This window comes from Tenrec ecaudatus, chromosome 8 (genome assembly GCF_050624435.1).
Source record: "Tenrec ecaudatus isolate mTenEca1 chromosome 8, mTenEca1.hap1, whole genome shotgun sequence".
NCBI classification, from domain to species: Eukaryota; Metazoa; Chordata; class Mammalia; order Afrosoricida; family Tenrecidae; genus Tenrec; species Tenrec ecaudatus.
Genome location: NC_134537.1, coordinates 113,477,359 through 113,500,313, shown reverse-complemented (window position 1 = coordinate 113,500,313; position 22,955 = coordinate 113,477,359). Strand labels below are relative to the sequence as shown.

Genomic DNA, 22,955 nt, shown 5'->3' with positions numbered 1-22,955 from the left:
TAATCTTGATCCAAAAACCTATGACTACCATTGTCGTCAACTAGGTTGACAAAAAATAATAAGAAGAAGAAGATAACTTTTACCACATAAGCCATGTCAAATTCTTTTTGGAAGTAAAAAGGAAAAACAAAAGCAAAATTTTCTCAGATGATTATGTATATGTTTAATTCTCTTTGGAGATATATATATATATATATATATATATATATATATATATACACGCACACACCTAGGAGCCAATTCTCATCCCAATATTCCATCTAGTATTCCTCTAACTGAATGTCCATTATCTTGTTGAGAAAAAAAATAAGTTCACTTAGACTCATGACCATTAGAAGGAATAGAGCCTTAGGGAACTTGGGCTTCATCTGTCTCACAGATACGGATGCAGTTGAAAGACCCAGATTCTAATCTAGTCCCTATGTGATAAGTGAAACTCTGAACATCACGCAAATCACTTAACCTCTCTGGGTGTCAATTTCCTCAAGGGAAAATGAAAAAGAATTATTTAGGTTAGTATTCCTCAGCCTGTAGTGTTTAGACTACTAGAGGTAAATCAGCTGATCTTATTTTATACAGAGATAAACATTTTTAATTTTCATAGTTTCTTGTGTAAAGTGAGTATTATGAATACATTCAATAAAGCAGGTCTATAAATTCATGCATTTTATTTTTATAAATCAAGTGATTTAAAAATCAAGTGAACAAGAAAAATGCCCTTAAATTTTATTTTTTAATTACTAAATAATCTTAACAGTGATCTATGTGTACACTAAAATTATGAAAATAATATTCAAAGAACTGAAGTTTGAGGAGCAAGGCTAACTCAAGGCTCCTAAGACCCCCTCCACCATAAAGAGTATAAGTTTTCAGTGAGAGAATTAAGAATGTCAAAGCTAGATAAAAATATTTTACATATCAAAGCTACAACCAAGTTAATATCACTTCCATTGAGTTGATTCTGGCTCATAGTGAGTCTATATAGGATTTTGAAACTATAAACCTTTATAGATCAGACAACTTCATCTTTCTCTTGTGGGGCAGCTGGTGGGTTTGAACCATAGAGCTTGAAATTAGCGGTGCCTATACCTAACTCACAGTGTCACCAGCTAGATCAAATTTCCAAATCAACAATAGCTTCTCAACGAGTTTCTTTGAAACCAATGAAAGCAAACTGAGATCAAGGCCTTGTTGAATCCTTTATAAAGTCACAGGGAGCCCGGGTGGTGTTCTGGGTTACACATTGTGCTGCTAACTAGCAAGGTCAGCAGTTTGAAACCACCAGCCTCTCCACAGGAGAAAGAGGAGGCTTTCTACTCCTGTAATGATGTACAGGCTCAGAAACCCACAGGAGCAGTTCCACTCCAATCTGTAGGGCTTGCTGTGAGTCGGGGCTGTTTGGTTTTGAGTTTGAAGTTTTACGGGAGGTTGTGAAGTCACAATCATCACACTGTTTGCTCACACCGTCAGTGCTGAGGAGGAAGGACATTAAGAAGAGTCTGGGCACCGGGGAAATCTCCTCTTTTGAAGATAAGATGATAGCCACAATGATTCTGGACAGAAAAATGTGGACCAAGACAGGAGAAGCGTTTATAAAGAACATGAAATTAAACAAAGAATACCTAGTATTCTTAAATTATTGAGAAACAATTCCCACTGGAAAGTCATTTCAGATAACTTTGTGTTTTAATTTACTTTGGTGATGCTTATTATCCCTTCCAAACGGTGAGTTGTCCTATTGGTGCATCAATAAAAAGTCTTCATTTTATTATTAAAAATTAATATATATGTATACACACATATAGCCCCACTGCCACCGAGTGAATGCCAACTCATAGTGACTCTATATAGATTGTTCAAAGCTATAAATCTTTGCAGGAGCAAATAAGCTCAACCTTCTCCCAAGGAGAACCTGATGGATTTGAACCACTGGCTTTGGGGTTAGCTTACCTGACAGTGTCAGCAGAGCTCTCTGTGTCTGGCTCTGCCTATGTGATTTATTGGTTTGTTTCTTTTATTATTTGTTTATAGTGAGTATAATGCACACACAGATGTATATGTATTACAGACTGGAATCATATCAAAAGAATCACTACCTGAAGAGATGGAAACAAATCCATTTTCCAATGCACCATCTTTTCTTTAATATTGTCTTTCATGTCTTCCTGAGAATTTTGCTATCCAAACTTTTCCTATAGTTTACTTGCCCATAGGAGATTATTCTATCATTGAAGCATGCCTTCCTGGAATTTGTAAACACATTGCTACTCATTTTGCATTTATCTATAAATATTTTTGTGAGAACAAAAGTTAGTTTATTAAAGGGTAAGGAATAAATTATTCTGCCACTGATTCTTTAAGAATCACACTACTCCTTTTATAAGTAAATGAAGGAAATCTCTAAAACACAAAACAAAACATACCGGATGTTATTTTCATATAAGAATTAAAAGCTTGAGTTTATTATGCATCAAGTCATTTGGTTTATTGCAAGTTAAAGTCATGGCAATGCACACAAGTAAGACCATAAGCCATTCAACTGCCACCAGAGAGTCATGACAATGTAAGATTAGCCCAATGGAGAGAGTCAAAAATCTTTAGGCTTCAGACTTGGCAGAAGTCTCTTGTACTGAGCCCAAGGGTGGCAGTGGAAGACACAGGGACTCTGTCTGTCCCTGCCTAGGTAGCAGTTTTCAGAGAAACTCAGAGTCGACAGAGATTCACCCTCTCTTCCCACATTGCGTTAGCAGAAGGAAAGCCAAGGTTGACACTATTTATCATTTTCTCATGTTGGCCTCAAATGGTAAGGGTCAGCTCGTAACACAGATAACAGAGACCAGTGAGTTGCTAGTGAGCTACTAATGTGCTTATCTTTGCAAGGTCAAGATTGGTCAAAGGTTGCATCGTTTCTCTAAGGACAGAGATTAAAAACAAACCAACCCCATTGCCCTCAAGTCAGTTCCGATTCATAGTAACCCTCGATGAGGTTTCTGGGGCTATGGATCTGTATGGGAGCAGAGAACCTCATCTTTCTCGTGTGGGGCAACTGTTAGGTTTGACCCCCAACCTTGTGGTTGGCAGTTCAACAATTACTCGTGTTTCAAGATCAATGAAGAGAGACAGTTAGATCTTACATATTGTTGTTGATCACGGTGTGCAAATGCAAAACCAATCTAGGGCGATTGCTTGTGACATGTCATACATTTGTGTTTCTACCCCTGAATTCATCAATTTCCATTTCTAATGCCAGATTATAAATTTTAGACATAGTTGTTTGAGACCGTTACAGCAGGATACATCACGGCAGTGCTTTATTGTAAACTACAGAACAAAACCTAGGCATAGAACCTTCCAGAAGACCAAAGTTTCTCATTGCTTGAAGGCGCTGCCCTTTCTGGTATGATATGCAAAGGACCTTCTCCTGGCGCTACTCTTGTTCTGATGCCAGATGGCTAAGAAATAATTAGATGCAAAAATGAGAGAAGTGGCATATTAATAAACTTAATACACTAAACAGGAAAAATCATATTCTACTTTCAACTAATCGTTGAGAAGAAGTGGAGTCAACTGGAATCTTTCAATTGTCATTGTCCTGTAGCAGTTTTTACTCTTGTTACTGTTCAGGTTAGCAGCTCCTGTGCGGATTGAGTATGCTGATAAAAGGGCACCGCTGAGATCCTCCTGTGAGCACAGAAAGCCATCTTAGCTCTCATCAAAAGAATCAACATTTGTCTACATTTCCACACCAGCATGTCTGAAACAGCATTTCCCCAACCTTGTTTCACATCCAAAAACAAACACACACTTGCTTCACATCCAAAACAAACTCCCACCCAGAGCTCTGAGCGCGCTCCTTGAGGGAGGCCAGCGAGTGTTTCCTACTCTTCAATTAAAAACACTTTTGTGTTAATCACTTTTTTAAAAAATCAATTTTGAAACATGCTTTTAACAAGCCAGCTTAACTTCAAATCGTAGTGTGGCAAAGTATACAGACAGGGTAGTGGAAGTGGGCGCGAGCTAGTCTGTCATTTGAATATCACACAGAAGAATAATAAACGGCTATGAATGGTTTTTCCCCGTCATTTGGAAATTGTTAGTAGACTTTCCTTTGTTGCACTGAGAAAGGAGAGAAGAAAATACGAAGTTACAGCGAACCCATATGGCCAACAGGAAAATCCGATTTAATTGCTTTATTGCCAGAAATGTTAAATCACTTCCTGGGGATGCAGTTTAAATGAAACATATGGCAGCTATTAACAAAAGCCCCGAGTGAATTCAAACATATTCTTTTTATGGGCGCTTTCCCCTAAGCCACTGTAAGTAATACATGATATTCAAACTCAGTATACAAATAATGCATTTCATATTTTAATGTCAGTGAGTGTTGACCGTACCAGGTTACACAGTCAACTGACTTGCAATCTCCCTTTCCAGACTCAGGAAGACAGAGAATGCATGGGTCCTCAGGACATGTGACTAGACCAGAAAACCACAGCAGGAAGTGGTGGGAGCCTCTGATTGGACATTAAACAAAACTAACCAAACCTGCTGCAATTCACTGGGTTCCTCCTCATGGGGACCCATACGTCCCGAGTAGAATTGTCCCCTAGAGGGTCTTCAAGGCAGAGATTTCAAAAGAAGATTACCAGGTCTTTCATTAAAGAACGCCTGTGGGTGGGCTCAAACCACCAAACTTTTAGTAATAGGCAAAGGCTTAGCCATCTGCACTGCTCAGGGACTCACGTAGATGCCAATTGGCCTCAAATCTAGCCATGCTTCTTCTCAGAAGTCAAGGCCAAGAAGTATCTGGCCAATGCCTCCTTCCCAAGGGCTCAAGGCCACCCCAAATCATTCCCTTTCCACTTTAGTAGAACTTTTATCTGTTTTCTTCCCACTCTCCTTAAAATACCTACAGCAGCACTAGCAGTCGCCATCAATCACCCACTTTATAAAACTGTGATTCACATTCTTTGTATTTTCTTTAATTACATTGTGAGTCCCCAAAAGATTTTAGTAGGCGTCAATGAAACATTTTGGAGTCAATGCTAAGGACTTTTCATTCCTAGATTTATGATAGACATGTAACTAAGAGTAACAAATAGCTTTAATTAATCGAAAAACAAATGTCAGTATGTTCTAATTCTTTCATGTCATTCGATGCTGGGGGAGTTTTACAAATATAGACAATCAATTTTTTAACCATTGAATCAAAATATTCTAGAGATCATTCTCCCTCAGATTTAAAGACAAAGTAGCCGAGAAATATTTGGCTACTATTACTATCTACTTTAACTTTTAAAAGAAACTATAAAATCCTCTGCAGATAATCTTTGATTATCTGGCCTCGGCGGTTTTATATAACAACACAGTTATTCAACAGAAGTGAGCTTGTGTCAGCCATGACCTTCTGAAGACCATGTTTCCTCTGGTCTCGGATTTCATTATTTGTGATCCTTTGCTCACACTGGCTGCTGTGCTTCTTCCATGTGAACTTAGCTGCCACCTCACCTAAAGGATGCTTCCTTCAAGACAAGCCATTGTGACCCTAGATGGGCGTCATCTGATTTCCTCGCCGGGCTTTGTTGTAGTCCCGTCTCTTCAGTGAGCTCTCTATGAAGGCAGGGAGCAAGCACGGCCATGTCATAAGTGCTGATTTTCTTAGTCTAGGGCTACCTGTAAGGGCGAGCGCTAAATCCATCCATGTGCATAATAGCATCATTACGGGTTGAGTCGACTCAGTGCCGTGTCACCTAACGGCAACATTTATGGTTTATATATGCCCTTGGTTCACTTTTGAGACATCGCTCTCCTGTTATTAGAAACATTATAAATCATCAAAAAATACAAGTGAGCTTTTGTAGCTTAAAGAATCATCAAGAACATGGTGAGATTCGGCTGTAATTGGCACTGGTTACATAGTCAAACTCATCGGTGATCATTCTTATTAAATATTGACTTAGCTGTGCTTGGTTGCGTAGCTTTGTAATCAAATAAAATTAAATATGGAAAAGGCCGGTCACTGTTGTTGGTCGTGATTTTGAAAATACCATTGATGTGTCTAGGGTTCAGTATCCTGCCTGGAAAAAGAGGGAGCTCATTTGGGTCACTTCTCATTTACCTGTATTTTTATCATTTAAGTCAGTGTCGTACCAAGAGACTCCTCTAACCTACCTGGTTGTGTTTCCAAACACTCCGGGAGCTGGTGGCTCGGCAGCAGCGTGCCAGGGGTTGTGACTTCCCTCACGGGCTGTGAGGCCTGCCAAAGGTGATTTTCATTGTCACTGCTCCCCGGGCTATGGTAAGGATAGAGGGACGTCATACAAGCCACAGCCCACAACTGTGCCTTGTAATGCTAAGGCTAAGGCTTGCAACTGCTCAGAGTTTTACACTGTGGGACTTTCTCTGTGCCCACCTTTCCATCACGCATCTCCCACCTGAGCTTCACCATCGTATCAATGAAAAGGATTTGGTCTTGATGTGTATTTTGTTTTTGCTTGCTTTTCACACACAAAAAGAGAATTTTACATTCATTATCCTTGGTTTCTGGTAAGGGAATAAATCAAAGAGCGAGGCTTAAAATATGACACGGGTATGCATTTCATTTCATTTTAAATACTCTCCAAAACATCACTTTTGGAAAACTTTCTTGATATGGGAGGAAATGGTTTTCCTGAGGGATAAAATCTGAAGGGAAAAACCAAATGACCCTTTAATATGTGCTGTAAATCCTAACGTTTCTAATGTGAACGAGGCAGAATTAGCAGCAGTTGTGCTCACAGGGCAGGATGTAATACATAGGATTTAGCTGTATCTTGAGTCAATATCATTTGAGATATAAAAGATATTAAACAATCAAGAGCAATTTTAGGGGTTTAGTACCTACCACCAAGAAAAACTTGGAGTAGACCAGAGGATGTACATTGGTACAGATAGCAACAGGAAACACAGGGAATCCAGGACAGATGACTCCTCCAGAACCAGTGATGAGAGTGGCGATGCCTGGAGAGTGGAGAGAATGTGGGGTAGAAAGAGCGAACTGATTACAGGAATCTAAATATAGCCTCCTCCCTGGGGGAGGGACAGCCGAGAAGAGGGCAGAGGGAGACGCCAGACAGTGTAATATATGACATAATAATTTATGAATGATGAAGGGTTCATGATGTAGGGGGGAGTGGGGAGGGAGGGGGGAAATGAGCAGCAGATATTAAGGGCTCAAGTAGAAGGCAAATGTTTTGAGAATGATGATGGTAACAAATGTATATATGTTCTTGACACAATGGATGCATGTATGGATTGTGATAAGAATTGTACGAGCCCCCAATAAAATGATTTTTAAAAAAAAGAAAGAAAAATTTGGAGCAGAGTATATTCTTTGGACCTGGGCCCCCTGAGACTGTAACTATGTTTTGGGTGGGGAGGGGGTAGAAAACCCAGTCTGTCTCCAGAGGAGCTGCTAGTGGTTTTGAACTGCCAACCATGTAGATCCAAGCCCACTGAGTAACCACTACACCAGCAGTGCTCCTTTCCCCTTCTGATGGTATCCTCCATTTGAACTTCTGTCCTACTAAACTGTGAGAGGATAAATTTCTGCGGCCTTGCCATTGGAGCAGTACCAGATAACTGAGATAAATGTGTCTACACACAGTAGAATGAGAGTTAAGTTTTAAGTTGTTTGAAAGTATCTAATTCATGATTCTATTTTTAAAATAATGATAGTGATAGAGTTGAAGAGTTGAGCTTCTAAACCTTTTAATATCAGTAATTTAGCACATCTGGAACAATGCCCATTATAAAAAAATATTAAGAGCATCCATGTTCACCCAGCTGCACTTGCTTAATTGCCTCTTTTAATGTCTCAGAAGACACTAATGTAAAGCACACCCTATACCGGTATTCCCTCACGAGCGTAACAAAGAAAACTCGTTCTTGAACGGGGTTATCACCACAGGCGGAGGCTTTAGGATTTACAATGCATATTTGGGGGGCAGGTGTAGGGGAGACACAATTCCATCTGTAACAGTAATGATTTGTTTTAATGAGATTTATGAATAGTATACCCAATAAAGAAAATCTATGAATTCATGAACTTTACTTTCTCATTCAGGATATAATGGGAAATTTATTTGAATTTGACTTAATAATTATTATTAAACATATACTCTCATAGGGGATAGTTGTGTATTACATTACACAAAATCATGAAAAGGATTTTTCAAAGAACTGAAATGTGGGAGGTACCTTTTCCTGAAAAGACCATACATTCAATAAGGGGAACTAACTACATTTTGTTTTCTCAGCAATCTGGGAAAGAGATGAAATGCTCCTTGTTCTGAGAAGTAAGGTAGCTCCTTCAAGTGCACTTAGCGAGTAGGGACCGGGGAAAGATTTTGGAGTCAGTGTACAGAAACTGACTTCAAAACTGTTTTACCCGCCTCCTTAAAATAAAACAGCAAAATGTGTTACCAAGCTCCCACCCAAGTTCAGAGAACAGTTTGATGTCCTACTAATGTGATTGGAGATGACATGGGCACGTGGCAGATTGCACCCATCTGTAGAAAAGAGCATGGTGGCCTCTCGGCGTTGACAGTTGTCACAGAAGACGCTGCTGGCCTCACTCATAGTGTCGCAAGTCTTAGTTTGCTCTCGCCAGTTCCCTTTCACTTTGACCCATTAGGGTACTTTGTTTCATTCCAAAAGGTTGTTATTTAATATTTCTTTTTTTCAATTTCATTTTTTTTCTTTTTTCAGGCTGCGGCGGGTATTTCAGAGAAAGAGCAGGCGGGTAAGTTAACAGTTTGGTTTTGTTTTCCTTCCTGGAAATATATCATCGCATACAATCTGCATCTTAAAGTAGATCCCTTTTAAGTAAAATATATCAATCTCCTCCAATTTCTGGATACAACAATTTCATTACAAAAGGTTTGTTTTGCTTAAAATGTAAGAACCTATGTGACTTTGAACATAAATACTGCCTTGTGTGGTAGCCTGTCTGTGATTGAAACTGCAATTCCTTTTTCTTTTCTTATGGGAAAAAAATTACATGTGAATCAACCCTTCTCTTGGCGTCGGCTGTCAATATGTACTATCATTCGCTTTTTAAACTGAGGTCGCTTATCCAGTAGTCATAGAAAAAGTTGTGCTCGTTTCAATTTTTACAGTTTATGTCATGCCATCAAAATATAGTTATGAGGCAGTGTGAGTAATTGGATTTCAAAATGATATGTCTGTGCTGTTCTGATTATAACTATCTAGTAGTGTGGAAATCGATAAGAACTGGTAAGAAACATGGAAATATGAAAACATGGAGCTTGAATTGTTGGGATTATGTGTTTCTCTTAAATTTTCCTCAATATTGTTCATATGGCCCTGGGGCCGCGGTGGCGCTGCCTGGCAAGCGTTGGACGGTGAGCCAGCTCAAACCCACCAGGTGCTCCGAGACAGAGAGATAAGGCTGCTTGTTCCCATAACTTTTGATCAAGCTTCAGAACCCCTACACAGGGTTGGTAGGAATTGGAACCGACGTGGTGCCAGTGGGTTTGGTTTGGTTTGGTTTTATGTCATCATAATTAAAAGAGAGAGAGAGAGATGAAAGGTACACCCCCCCCCCAATCTGAAGCACATCACTTAGCTCTTAAGCATTGTGATTTTTTAAGGATCACATTAAAAGTTTATATTATCATTTAAGAGAAGATAACGTGACCGTAAAGCACTAATGTTTTCCAGGTGGGGCTTCTGTAGTGGGGACGCTCCTTTCCTCTCGAATCTTATTTTTGCCAGAAGGTGGCTTTCACACACAAGCTTTCGTAGTGTGTGTCCTTCTGTGAGCTGACCTCCACCCTATGTTCAGCCTGTGTGTGGTCCCTTCAGTTTCATATGCTGAAAGGTTACCTTTCAGAATAGAAAGAAAATAATGAACTGCCATCATGTGATAATTCAAAGGGGGAAAGATTATACAATTTAACAATACACTTGCAATGTCGATAAAATTCAAATTACAGTCCCAAAGCCCCAGGATGTCAAATGGATTGTGTTAAATATCTAGGACAAAAAATAAATGTTTATGACCAGCATACGCAAGTATATAATGGAAAGAAAATGAAACTGAAGTTTTCTGTAATTCCCAAGATAAGCTACAACAGAGTGACTTGGCATCTTGTTCTAGAGCAGCGGTTCTCAGCTTTCCTCATGCCATGGCCCTTTCATACAGTTCCTCATGTTGGGGTGACCCCCCAACCATCAAATTATTTTCATTGCTACGCATCACTGTAATGAATTGCTGCTGTTATGAATTGGGCGACCCCTGTGAAAGGGTCGTTCGACCCCCAAAGGGGTCATGACCCACAGATTGAGAACCGCTTCTCTAGAATATCAGTAAATTCTTTCATAACCCAAAGAAAAAAGAAACTGAGTTGGGGGCACAGAGGTGGGGAGGAGAGGGGGTGAAATGTGATTGCTTGAGAGATGAGAGAGGCCAAAATTTATCTTTTTCCAGGAATTTTAATGGCTCCAATTTAGTGAAGAGAAGCATTTTAATTTTTTCTAGCTTCTCAAATAAGTGTAAAACTTAGCAGTAAAACAAGGGCTTTGCTCTTCATTCTAATTGAACAAAGAGCATAGACTGTAATTTAGCCCCCACTTTTTAATCATAACTCGGGAATGCTTTCTCCTCAACAGCACCCCATCATAAGATTCTCAGTCACGCTGTGTTTTACTCTCTCTGAGCCATTTCTGTACTGCTGGGCAAAATGAAAGGAGTTGGCAGAGTCAATTCGTGGAGCTTCTGCAGATGATTGATGCAAAGCAGGACCATCTACTTGTTCCGCGTGACCTTCCTGGGCCTCGGGTATGGTGCTGCATCCCCGCTGAGATGCTTGGCCCAGAAAGGACAGAGTTGAGCAGAAACTGCTTTGTCTTATTTATGAAAACTTGAGAATTGCTGAAATTTGTGTTATGATGGATTTTGATATCTATGTCTTTGAAACACACACCCATCTATTTAGAAGGGAACTCACTTGGTTTAAAAATATAAATAGAAAATAAAAAAGAAATGCTGCTTGTTTGTTTGTTTTAAGTAGCAATATGTGTTACGCCAACACAATGTTTCAATATTTTATGAATAATGGTCAGTGATTTAATAATTCAAAAGAACATATGATTTATTTCAGAAACTTTAATATAAAAACAGTCTAATTCTTACATTTCCAAATTTCATTGGGCTCTATTTCAATTCCTTAAAATATTTTGAGTACTTTGTTTATTTGTGAATCTCTTGTGTCTCTTTTTAGGCTTCCTCCAAACAGAGGACTAGGCATGAAGGGGGAGGGAGTGGAGGGGGGAACCCCCCCCTGCAATCATGTGGGGGGTTAGTTAATTAAGCTCTTAAAAAGGATTAAGCTTCACACCCACCCCTAAGACCTGTCATTTCCCCCTGTCTTACTGAGTGAATGTGGCCTATTGTTCCATGTTAAGAAAGTCTATTTTTAATCATGTGACCTCTCATTCAAACCAACTGGAACCAACTCTGCCAGGGTTCGTGACGTGCGAAACAAAATCACTTTGGATACATGCCATTAACAGTGTTTGAGTTGCCGTTGTGACTCAGTGTGCTTTTAGTGGCCGTCTCTGTTCGGAGCGTGGATAGTGTGTAAATATAGCCTGGGATCAGTTCTGACGCTGTCTCTTCCCTGTCATCAGAGAAAGCTCCCAGGGAAGACATGTTGGCACAGACTCCCATCGGCTCATTCAGTCTACAAATAGCTCCCGAACGGCAATCTATACACGACCTCAAATGAGGTTCTGTCTAGAGGGAAACTATAAATAAGGGAGATCTCTTCCCTGAAGAAATGCCAGCTCTCGTGGAGAATATCACATCGGGCCTTTTCTTCTCCACTGAGAATTTCTTACTTAGGCTTATTCAAAATAAACAAATTAAAATATTGTTTTTCGGAAACTCTGCAGCAGAAGTGTGCATTCCTAAAACCCAGCATGGCTGTGGTTGGGTACCAGGTCGGTCCTGCTTCCTTGCTGCTCTCCGTAAAGGGGAACAAAGTGCTACCGGTCCCGTGCCATCCGCACAAGGGTTCTCAGTGCGAGCCTCTCCATGATGCCATGCCTGTGGCGATCATCTGTCGAAGGCCTGCCTCCCGGTCATGTCCCTGAATCACAGGACTACTCAGACTCAGAGTCGACTCTGGTTAGGCTCCTTGGCCATATTTTCTGAGAATGTTTGTTTCCCTGCATCAAGGTTATTTGGTTTGCCAGAAATCATGAAAATCAGGATAATGAATTATTAAACCTTGAAATGCGTGTGGAAATAGCTTTCAGAGACCTCCTACATGGTCACAGTTTCTCCAAGCTGGCAGTTTTCCTGCTAGTAAGGTAGAAAATAGGAACCAAACACTGCTTTCTGGCATGTGGGGGGAGGGGGGCGATCAAGGTTTTCACAGTTTTGTTCAGGCTCCTTGTAAACACACTGAATAGCAGAGGCCAGACGCGGTGCCTTTTGGTATTAATTTTCTTGGCTCCTTTGATCATTCACAAGGGAAATACAAATGACAAAAGAAAAACATTGAAATGGCAAGACACTTCCCCTTCCCTTGTCCAGTCCCCATCCTGATTTCCATGCAGAGAAAGCCCACATGACTTTCTCCACCATCAGTCACGTTCCAGTGGGGACAACGCCAAAGAAATCTCAGTCCTGGGGGAGAAACGACCCTACTTCATGTCACCGTGACAGACTCGTGGCTGGGGGTCAGATTCCTTGATCACTGTCTCCCCCACTGCCTCTGAGCACATCCACGGCCATTCCAGCTCGGGTTCCCCATGCAGGGCCATATTGCAGTGGCTGATGGTTGATGAATGAGGAGTAAATAAGGTCATTTTAAAACCAACAAACACACCGTGTCGTACATACGATATGCCCAAAGCCAACCTTAGACATTTACCACTCTATTCTAAGTCAGACTCTTCCTGAAATTGCAAAGATCCCCATCTGTTTTTCAGGGTTCAGCAAGACCTGAAAATTGTCTGTGTCTGGCCTGGCTGGGCTTCAGCCAACATTCCACATTCTTTATTCTCTTTCGCTCGCTGAAAATGAATTTCATTATTTTTATACTGCGGGCTTATAAATACTTACTTGCTTCACTTTTTTTAGTATTACGGTCTCTGACTCGCCTTGTTTTTTATGAGGCAGGAATTTAGAGTATGCCAGCACAGAACCGCTCAGTGTTTCTGAAACCGAATGCAAGCTACTCCATGAAAAGTTGGCTGCTGTTAACCGGGCGGTTGAGAGGAAGTACATTAGCTTTCAGGTATCAAGGAATTTGTGAAAAATATAAATAAACGATTCTTCAACGTCAAAGATCTGGAATTCATAAGATACTTTTCAGTGCAGGTAATGTTTTAAAATCTATTCTTTCATTTCTTATGGATACTCACATCGCTCCCAAATAAGTATAATGGATCTACTGTATTGTTAGACTCAATCAAACCTATTTAATCCTCCCCCTCCCATTATATCTCAAGCCATATGGTCTTTTAACAAGTTCTGATTTAAATGGGATCAACGGGATAGCAGTGAGTGTGGCTTGGTTTTGGTCTTTGCAGGAGCCGTCCTGGTGGCAGAGTGAGTTATGCCCTGGGCTGCTACTTCCAATGTCAGCAGTTCAAAACCATCAGCTGCAGAGATGAAGCTTTCTACTCCCATAAAGAGCTGTAGTCTCAGAGACCCCCAGCAGCAGCCCTCCCCAGCCCTGTGAGTCAGGATCAACTCCACTCATGACAGTGAGTTTGGCTGTAATGTACCTCGTTTGTAACGTACCTTCTGTGCCATTCTGTGAGCCCTTGAAGGCAGAAACTTCCCATTTCAGCTGTGTCCCCACACCGATGCGGGCTCTCGCCTAGAACACGCGCTCGGGAAAATTGTTGTGATGGTCACATAGCAAACAAGTTACTCAGTTCTTCGCTAGTGTTCCCGAAACCAAGACTTTCCACAACACCTGGAGGCAGAGACTTCTTCTGCCTAGGGGTCTCATGCACTTTCGGTTCCTCCCTTGGTCCCTGGGAAAGAATGGCTTTAAGCACGGTGGCCTGAAGAGGTCAATGAAACTAGCAAGCCAAGCTCATAAGGCTGTTTTGCCTTGCAATCTTTTGAACACCTTTGACTTTCAATCGATAGATAAAAATTGTTGTTGGCAGCCTTCCCCGGAGAAAGATATTTGGTCAAAAAGGTCCCTTTCGGTTGCATTTAGAAGTTCCATTTACTGTGAAAATCATAGCTGACGGTTTCTTGTTGTTAAGTGCCATCGAATGGGAGCGTGAGCCTGTGCACGGCAGAACACTGCGCCCATCCCGGGCCATCCTGACCACGGTTCTCATGCCAAACCCGCGGTTCCCGCCACTGTGTCCGTCCCTCTCCTTAAGGATCTTCTTTTGCATATCATCTCTACCAAACATGTTTTCCGTCTCCAGGGACGAATCTCCCCGACAATATGTCCAATGAATGTAAGACCATGTCCCGCTTTCTTTGCCTCTAAAAAGCACTCTGGGCGTGTGTCTGCCCAGACGTTTGTCCTTTTAGCTGTCCGTGGTACTGTCGATATGCTTGTCTCCAGCGCCACCATTCAAAGGCATCGATTCTACTTTAATAGTCCGTGTTCAGTGTCCAGCGTTCACATGCATCTGAGGCGATTGGAAACTCCATGACTTTGGTCAGGTGTCGTCCTCAGAGGACTTGCTTTTCATCATTTAAAGAAGGCTTGTGCAGTACATATGCCCAATGCAAAGCATCATTTTATCTCTTGACTGCTACTTCCATGAGCACTGAGTGTGGATCCAAGCAAGATGAAACCCTTAACCACTTGAATCTTTTTTAAAAATATATTTTTATTAGGGGCACATACAACTCTTATCACAATCCATACATACATCAATTGTGCAAAGCACATTTGTACATTCATTGCCCTCATCATTCTCAAAACATTTGCTCTCCACTTAAGCCCCTGACATCAGCTCCTTGTTTTTTTCCCCTCCCTCCCCACACTCCACCTCCCTCATGAACCCTTTATAATTTATAAATTATTATTTTGTCATATCTTACACTGTCCGACATCTCCCTTAACCCACTTTTCTGTTGTCTGTCCCCCAGGGAGGAGGTTATATGTAGATCTTTGTAATTGGTTCCCCCTTTCCACCCCACCTTCCCTCCACCCTCCCCGTATCGCCACTCTCACTACTGGTCCTTTTTTTTAGCATGGTATTACCTGTTGATCTAGTCATGAGAATTTTGGTTTTCTTTACACTGAGTTGTACTCCATGCTGAAGGTTGCAAGCTTTGAACTTCATCAGCAGGTGCTTCAAATCCCTTCACTTTCAACAAGCAAGTGCATGTCATCTATATATCACAGGTTGTTCATAAGCCTTCCTCCAATCCTGATTCCACATCCTTCTTCATGTAATTCAGCTTCTCTGATTATTTGCTAAGCATCCAGATTGAATAAGCATCATGAGAAGAAAAGCAACTTTGATGGGAACCTTTCCTGACTTTTTAAAAATCATTTTATTGGGGGCACATACAGCTCTTATCACAATCCATACATACATCTTTGTGTCAAGCACATTTGTACATTTGTTGCCATCATCATTTTCAAAACATTTTCCTTCTACTTGAGCCCTTGGTATCAGCTCCTCCTTTATCCCCTCCCTCCCTCAAGAACCCTTGATAATTTATAAATTGTTATTTTTTCATGTCTTATCCTTACCATTGTCTCCCTTCACCGACTTTTCTGGTCTGTCCCCCAGGGAAGGGGTTATATGTAAACCCTTGTGCTCAGTTCCCCCTTTCTTCCCTCACCTTCCCCTTCCCCTCCTGGTATTGCTACTCTCATTATTGGTCCTGAGGGGGTTTATCTGTCCTGGATTCCCTGTTTCGAGCTCTTATCTGTACCTGTGTACATGCTCTGGTCTTGCCAGATTTTTAAGGCAGAATTGGGATCATGATAGTGGGGGTGGGTGGGGGAGGAAGCATTAAAGAACTAATGGAAAGCTGTTTGATCAGAGCTATATTACACCCTGACTGGTTTGTCTCATCCTCGTGACCCTTGTGTAATGGGATGTCCAATTGACTACAGATGGGCTTTGGGTCTCCACTCTGAACTCCGCCCCCCCCCCATTCACATTGATAAGATTTTTTGTTCTGGTTGTTGATGCCTGATACCTGATCCCATCAACACCTCGTGATTATTTGATGCACCAAGACGTGAATACAACATACTGGCATGAAGCAGGGAACCAATAGAAAAGTCTGCAGAGCCGGCCCCGATCCCAACTACCTGGACAGCTTTCCTGATTTTAAACCATACAGTAGTCTATTGCTCTGTTTGAAAGCCAGCCTCTTGATCCATGTACAAGTTAACATGAGTACAGTGAAGTGCTCTGGAATCCCATTCTCAAAAATAGCCATTACAATGATGCTCACAGCTGAATGCCTTCACATACTCAATGAAACACAGACATCTTTCTGGCATTCTTTCCAGCCAGAATCCATCTGACTTCAGCCATGATATCCCTCATTCCAGGTTCTCTTCTGAATCTGGCCTGAGTCTCCAGCAGCTTCGCGTCACTGTGCCACTATAAACTCTGTTGGATGCTCTGCAACAGAATATTACTTGCACGTGATAGTAACGATATTGCTCTATCATTGAAGCATTCTGGGGGGGTCACCTTTCTTTGGAATGGATACGAATACTAATGTCTTCGAGGCAGTTGTCCTGGCACAAAGACAAGTAGGGGCTGCCAGTGCTTCATCAGCTTGTTGAAACATTTCCATCGGTAATCCATCCATTCCCGGAACCTTGTTTTTCCCTAATGCTCTCAATGCACCTTGAACTTCTTCCTTCAGTATTACTACTGGTTCCTGGTCATATGCTACCTCTTGAAATGATGGAATATCTCCTAGTTATTTTTGGTACTGTAACTTGATGTATTGTTTCCATCTTTTGATGCTTCCTGTACTGTTCAATAATTTTCCCAATGGGCCTTTTCCTATTGCAAATCAAGGCTTGATTTTTTTCCCCTTTCTTTCAGTTTAAGATATGCTGAGTGTGTTCTTCCCTTTTGGTTTTCTAACTCTAGGTCTTTGCACATTTCGCTATTTTACTTTGTCTTCTCAACCTGCCCTTTGAAATTTTCTATTTAGCTCTTTGACTTCATAATTTCTTCCATTTGCTTTAGGGGCTCCATAATGAAGACCCAATGTCAGAGTTTCTTCGGACATTCACTCTGATATTTTCTTTCTTTCTTGTCCTTGTAATGACCTTTTGCTTCTTCATGTACAATGTTCTTAGTGTCCTCCCACAGCTCATCAGGTCTTCAGCAGAAGGGTGCAATGTAGCAAATCTTTGCCTGGGATGGTCTCAAAATTCAGATAAGATATACTCGAGGTCATATTTTTTACTTTATTTTATTGGGGGCTCGTACAACTCTTATCACAATCCATCCATCCATCCATTGTGTCGAGCACATTTGTACATTGGTTGCCATCATCATTCTCAAAACATTTGCTTTCTACTTGAATCTTTGGTATCAGCTCCCCCCTTCCTCATGAGCCCTTGATAATTTATAAATTTTTATCATTTTGTCACATCTTACACTGTCCGACGTCTCCCTTCACCCACTTTTCTGTTGTCTGTCCTCCAGGGAGGGGGTTATATGTAGATCCTTGTCATCAGTTCCCCCTTTCTACCCCTCCACCCTCTGGTATCGCCGCTCTCACCACAGGCCTGAAGGGATCATCTCTCTTGGATTCCCTGTGTTTCCAGTTCCTGTCTGTACCAGTGTACATCCTCTGGTCTAGCCAGATTTGTGAGGTAGAATTGGGATCATGATAGTGGGGTTGGGGGGAGAAGCATTTAAACACTAGAAGACACTTGTGTGTTTCATTGTTGCTACCCTGCACCCTGACTGGTTCTTCTCCTTCCCGTGGCCCCTCTGTAAAGGGATGTCCAGTTGTCCAGTTGCCTACAGATGGGCTTGGGTCCCCGCTCTGCGCTCCTCATTCACAGCGATAGGACTCAGGGTCATATTTGGACTCTTGGGGACGTGTTCTCATGTTCTTCAGCCTCGGCCCGGACGTACTTATGAGCAGTCGGTCATCTGTCCTGCAGCTGGACCTGCCAGGGCACCAGCTGCTGCTGTTGCGCGCCTCTTCCCACAGACGTGGTCCCTGTGACTTTGTGTGTTCCATGTGCAGACGTTAGTGTGTGCAGCTGCCATCTGTGTTGGTTTTAAGAAGGCATTTTCCATGAATACGGTGTTGTTCTTATGAAATTCTATCATACCATCCCCAGCTTTGTTTTATCACCAAGACCATATTTTCCAACTACTGTACCTACCTACCTCTTATTTCCAGCTTTTGTATTCGAATCACCAATGATGATCAATGCATCTTAATTGCATTTCGATTGATTTCCAGCTGAAGAAGTTCATAGAATGTTTCAATTACTGCACCCCTGGCTCTAGTGGCCAGTGCATAAATTTTCACAATGGTTGTATTGATTGGATTTCCTTGGATGTGAATGGATATTATGCGTTATCACAGACTGCATTGTACTTTAAGAGACCTCTATCCTATGAAACAGACACTAAAGTAATAAAATAAGAAAAGCCTGGTTTCCCCCTTTTGTATAAAACCTGGCTGATCTTTGTTCTGAATTGATTAAGTAGTGGTATTTATCACTGTGCCTGAAAGACAAACATTAGAAAAATCTTTAGAATAAAAAATCAAATATATGTAACTTTTTTCAATTAAAAATAAATCCAAAAGTGGGCTCTCACCTCTGCTGGATCTAGGCATTTCCTGGCTTGTGGCTGAATTACTCTAACTCTGCCTTCATCTCCCTATGGTCATCTCCTCACTTCTTCTCTCTCCATAGGACACTTGTCATTGTATTTAGGACACAGGACAATCTCACCGTGGAATTTTTCATTTCTTCTGCAAACTCTTTTTCCTAATAAGATCATGGATATCAGTTCTGGAGTTAGGATATGAAGCTGTCTTTTGGTGATGCACTTTATTCACCAACTAGACTAGAGAACTGACTTTTTTAAAAAATTACATCAAGAAAACATTATTCGTTTAGTAATATTTTTGCATATGAACTCTTAGGACTGTGTATGTTTTAATAAACAGAGTCATCGAAGTCTAACTTTTGACCTCACTGCAAGATGGCACTTCTCATTCTTCAGCTAATCAAGAGACCTTCAAGCTGAGGGTCAGAAACAACAGAACATACACAGAGCAGGGACCGCCTAATCCTCACAAGAAGAGAGTGCTCTGGCCTTCCTGTGGTGCTCACACAGGAAGACTGTGGGGCAGACAATAGAAATGCCCTCCAAGCGGAGATAGTCCAACACACATGCAAATAGCTTCAAGAAGTCCCAAACCTTCTCATCTAGAATATAAGCCAGCTTAAAAAACAAAGCAAACAAAAATCCCTCAAGGTTTTTCTCTATGTGTGTGTGTGTGTGTGTGTGTGTGTGTGTGTGTGTGTGTTTCCCTCCTTTCTGAAAATGGCTGTGTGTGCCATTTTCATATATTCAGCAAGTAGACTTAGTTAGGTTCCAGACAGAAATTAGAAAGGAGCCATTCGTTCCGTTCCTCGGCTTTTTCTTTTCCTCTTTTTTTCCTGGAGGAGCTAAGTGAGCCCAGCTAACAGCGCTGATCCACAGAGAGAATTCCACATCTGGAAAGTCTTTGCTCCATCTGTGGTAGGTTTTTCGGCCTCTTGCTCTTTCGCTACCATTTCCCATGACTTCAGCTTACCTCGCTTTTGTTTTCTTTAGTCGAGTTATTTAACCCTTAGGGTTTGGGGCTTTAATTTGTTTTTAGGAAGAAAAAAGGACGGTGAGGGATCCTTGTAGTGTGTTGTGGCTTCTCTAGAACGTAGCCTCAAGCATGTTTTCTTTGTCTGCATCAATGGCAGACCTCATAGCAAGTATGGAGGTTATTTTATAAATTCTATAGAATTATATTTTACACATAACTGGGTAAACACAGTTGTTTGATTTTATTTCAAAGAATTGTAATATTGGTCTTCGTGGTTCAACTCTAAAGTTTCATAATTTTTGTCTTAGTCAATGAAACTGAACACTATGAGGCACATGGAAACAAAGCTAAATCTTTATATCATACTATCAATAATGTAGTTAATATAATTAAGGGAAAATGTTTGCTAACTAAACTTTATCTCATTGTATCCTTTCCCAAGACACAAGAATAGGGTTTGATTTGGTACTTTTCTCTCTCTATCCCCTCTCTCCCGGAATCACACTCAGTGGAAGGATTGTCTACACACCCCTAGCCATTCAACCTAGCTGGACACCTCATGGACTCTGTCATGGGAATGCCCGGACTCTGAATCTTGTGTTGTCTCCCTCGGGGCCTATTAAACACTGCTATTTCCGTCTCTAAATTTCCACATTGATTTCATCCTTGCTGCCTAACATGACCTTTACTATTCTATCTGTATTTTAACTCCCGAGTTCTCACATATGATATCTCATTTGTACCCTCTTGTGCCCTTTATCATAATTGCGACTTACTTTCCCCAGTATACTATGAAGCCCATGTCTGATTACTCTTTAAATGTCTTGCACATAAAGAGCACTCCGTCTGTTGTAATTCATAGGGGAAAGTGGTGTTTTTAATTGGGAATAGAGGCATACCCTCTAATGCAGTGTTTGTTCAAGTGTTTCTCAAACTTTCCTAGAGCACTTACCGTATATACTCGAATATAAGCCGACCCGAGTATAAGCCGAGGTACCTAATTATTACCCGGGAAACCAGAAAAACTGATTGACTCGAGTATAAGCCTAGGGTGGGAAACGCAGAAGCTATTGATGAGTTTCAATAATCAAAACAAATGAAAATAAAATTACTAAAAATTGAGACATCAGTGGGATAATGTATTTAAATATTTATTTTAAATTAAAAACATAAATAAAAGGACAACAAGTCATTTAACATTAGTAAACCAGCACAGTAAGTAGAAAATAGGTTCAACAAAAACAATAAGGTATCAACAATGATACCTTAAGAGTACTATTCCTTGAGCTCAATCGGCAACCAAGCAAAAATGTAAAGAGTTAAAATCCTTCAAAACTGGATTCCTCATCATCATCCGTATCCCAATGCAGAGCTTCAGCTGGTGTGAGGTCATCATAGACGCTGTCCTCACTGAGATCGCCGTCATCACCATCACTGCTGTCATTTTCATACAAAGCGCAGTCTTCACTGCCATCCATAGCATGACTAATACTGCATTTCTGGAAGGCACGTCGCACCATGTCTTCTGGAATGTCTTCCCATGCATCTCGAACCCACTTTGCTATTAACTCTATGTCAGGCTTCATGAGATTTCCTCCTTTTCTTAGTCGGGCTTGACCAGATGACATCCATTCATGCCACATCCTTTGCACATGGTCTTTAAAAGGTTTATTCAAAGATACACGTCATAGGACGGCTCTGATTGGTTAGATGTGAGTAAATAAACATTCAAAGCCCTGCAATGTCAGCGGGGCTTTGAATGAACAGCAGAGAAACGGCAATCACCGTGGGATAACGGGCACTTGTCCTGTTACTTTGGGGGGGGGGGATGGCAGCGAGATGTTACACCTCACTCGGGTACCACTGATGTGTATATAAGCCAAACCCCAGTTTTCCAGCACATTTTTTTGTGCTGAAAAACTCGGCTTATACATGAGTATATACGGTATTTAAAAATTCATATTCCTGGGTGCCTACAGGCCTAAGGAAAGCAAAACTAAACTCGCTGCCATCAAGCTGACTCTAGCTCATGGCAGTCCCTCTGTTCCAGAACAGAACTATTCTCTGTAAGGTTTTATTGACTCTCATGTTGTATGTAAGCAGACAGCCAGATATGTATTTCACAGTGCTGCTGGGGGCAAACATTGACCTTCAGGTTAGTACTCACTGCCATTGGGTCAATGCCGGCTCACAGCAACCCTAGAGGACAAGGTAGAAGTGGCCTGTTGGGTTTCTGAGACTGCAGCTGTTTACAGGAGCAGAAGGCGCCGTCTTGCTCCCGTAGAGTAACTGCTGGCTTTGAACTGCGGATCTTTTGGACCGCAGCCTAGCACATAACCACTGTGCCATCAGTGTGTGGCCAAGACCCCTTCAGGATAGTAGTAGAGAACAAGCCATTTGCCGTACCCAGGAAGCCCTCCTCCAGGGTTACCGGATCAGAACTTCTCAGACGTCAGAATCTTAAAAGCTAATAAGTTCTCCAAACAATTTTAATCAGATTAAAATTTGAAACTCACTAATACTAGTGAAAAGTACTCATTCCACATGAATATAACTTCATATGTCCTTCAAACCAGTAAGATCCTAAGGCATAAAGCAAATTACCGTAATGCTGAATAACTACCCAAACAGCTATTTTATTATAAATATAGTAAAAATCATTTCTGAATATCTGTCTTTGCCAACTAGGGCTCTGGGGCGGGTCATAGGTAGTTCCTGAGAGGGCTGCTTGCAGCATGCGTGCAGCCATGGCAAGAGACGGGACCCACATGAGGAAAAGTGTATGAAGCAAGCAAGGTGGCCAACGATGCCTTGTATTTTATAATTGTTCAAATATCTGCTATTTCCTTGTCATGAAAATAAGGCCACGGGTTGATGCAGTAGTGTGAGAAGAAGGAGATGGGAGCGGAACATATGACACAAGAAGGTGAGTGTCATATTGCTTCTCCACTCGCTCTTGATAAGTAGATGTTTATTTGGACCAGTTTATACAAGGGGACACCCCCAAAATAACCCATTTTTTCAAAGTTATGTATTACTTTTTTTCCTACAAAACCACCTTAGCACCTTCAAAGCATCCTCCATTACACTTAGTACATTTGTCAAATCTGTCATTCAATTCTTGAAAACATTT

The 22,955-nt window shown here is 41.2% G+C and overlaps 1 protein-coding gene across 1 annotated transcript in view; it reads left to right on the top strand.

Moving 5' to 3' along the window:
* Positions 1-22,955, top strand: part of DLC1 (DLC1 Rho GTPase activating protein) — a 458,236-nt gene that overhangs the window by 214,902 nt on the left and 220,379 nt on the right. The window contains exon 5 of the mRNA XM_075556747.1: positions 8,749-8,782. Within this exon, the coding sequence (XP_075412862.1) occupies positions 8,749-8,782 (34 nt within the window). The remainder of the gene's footprint in view (positions 1-8,748; positions 8,783-22,955) is intronic.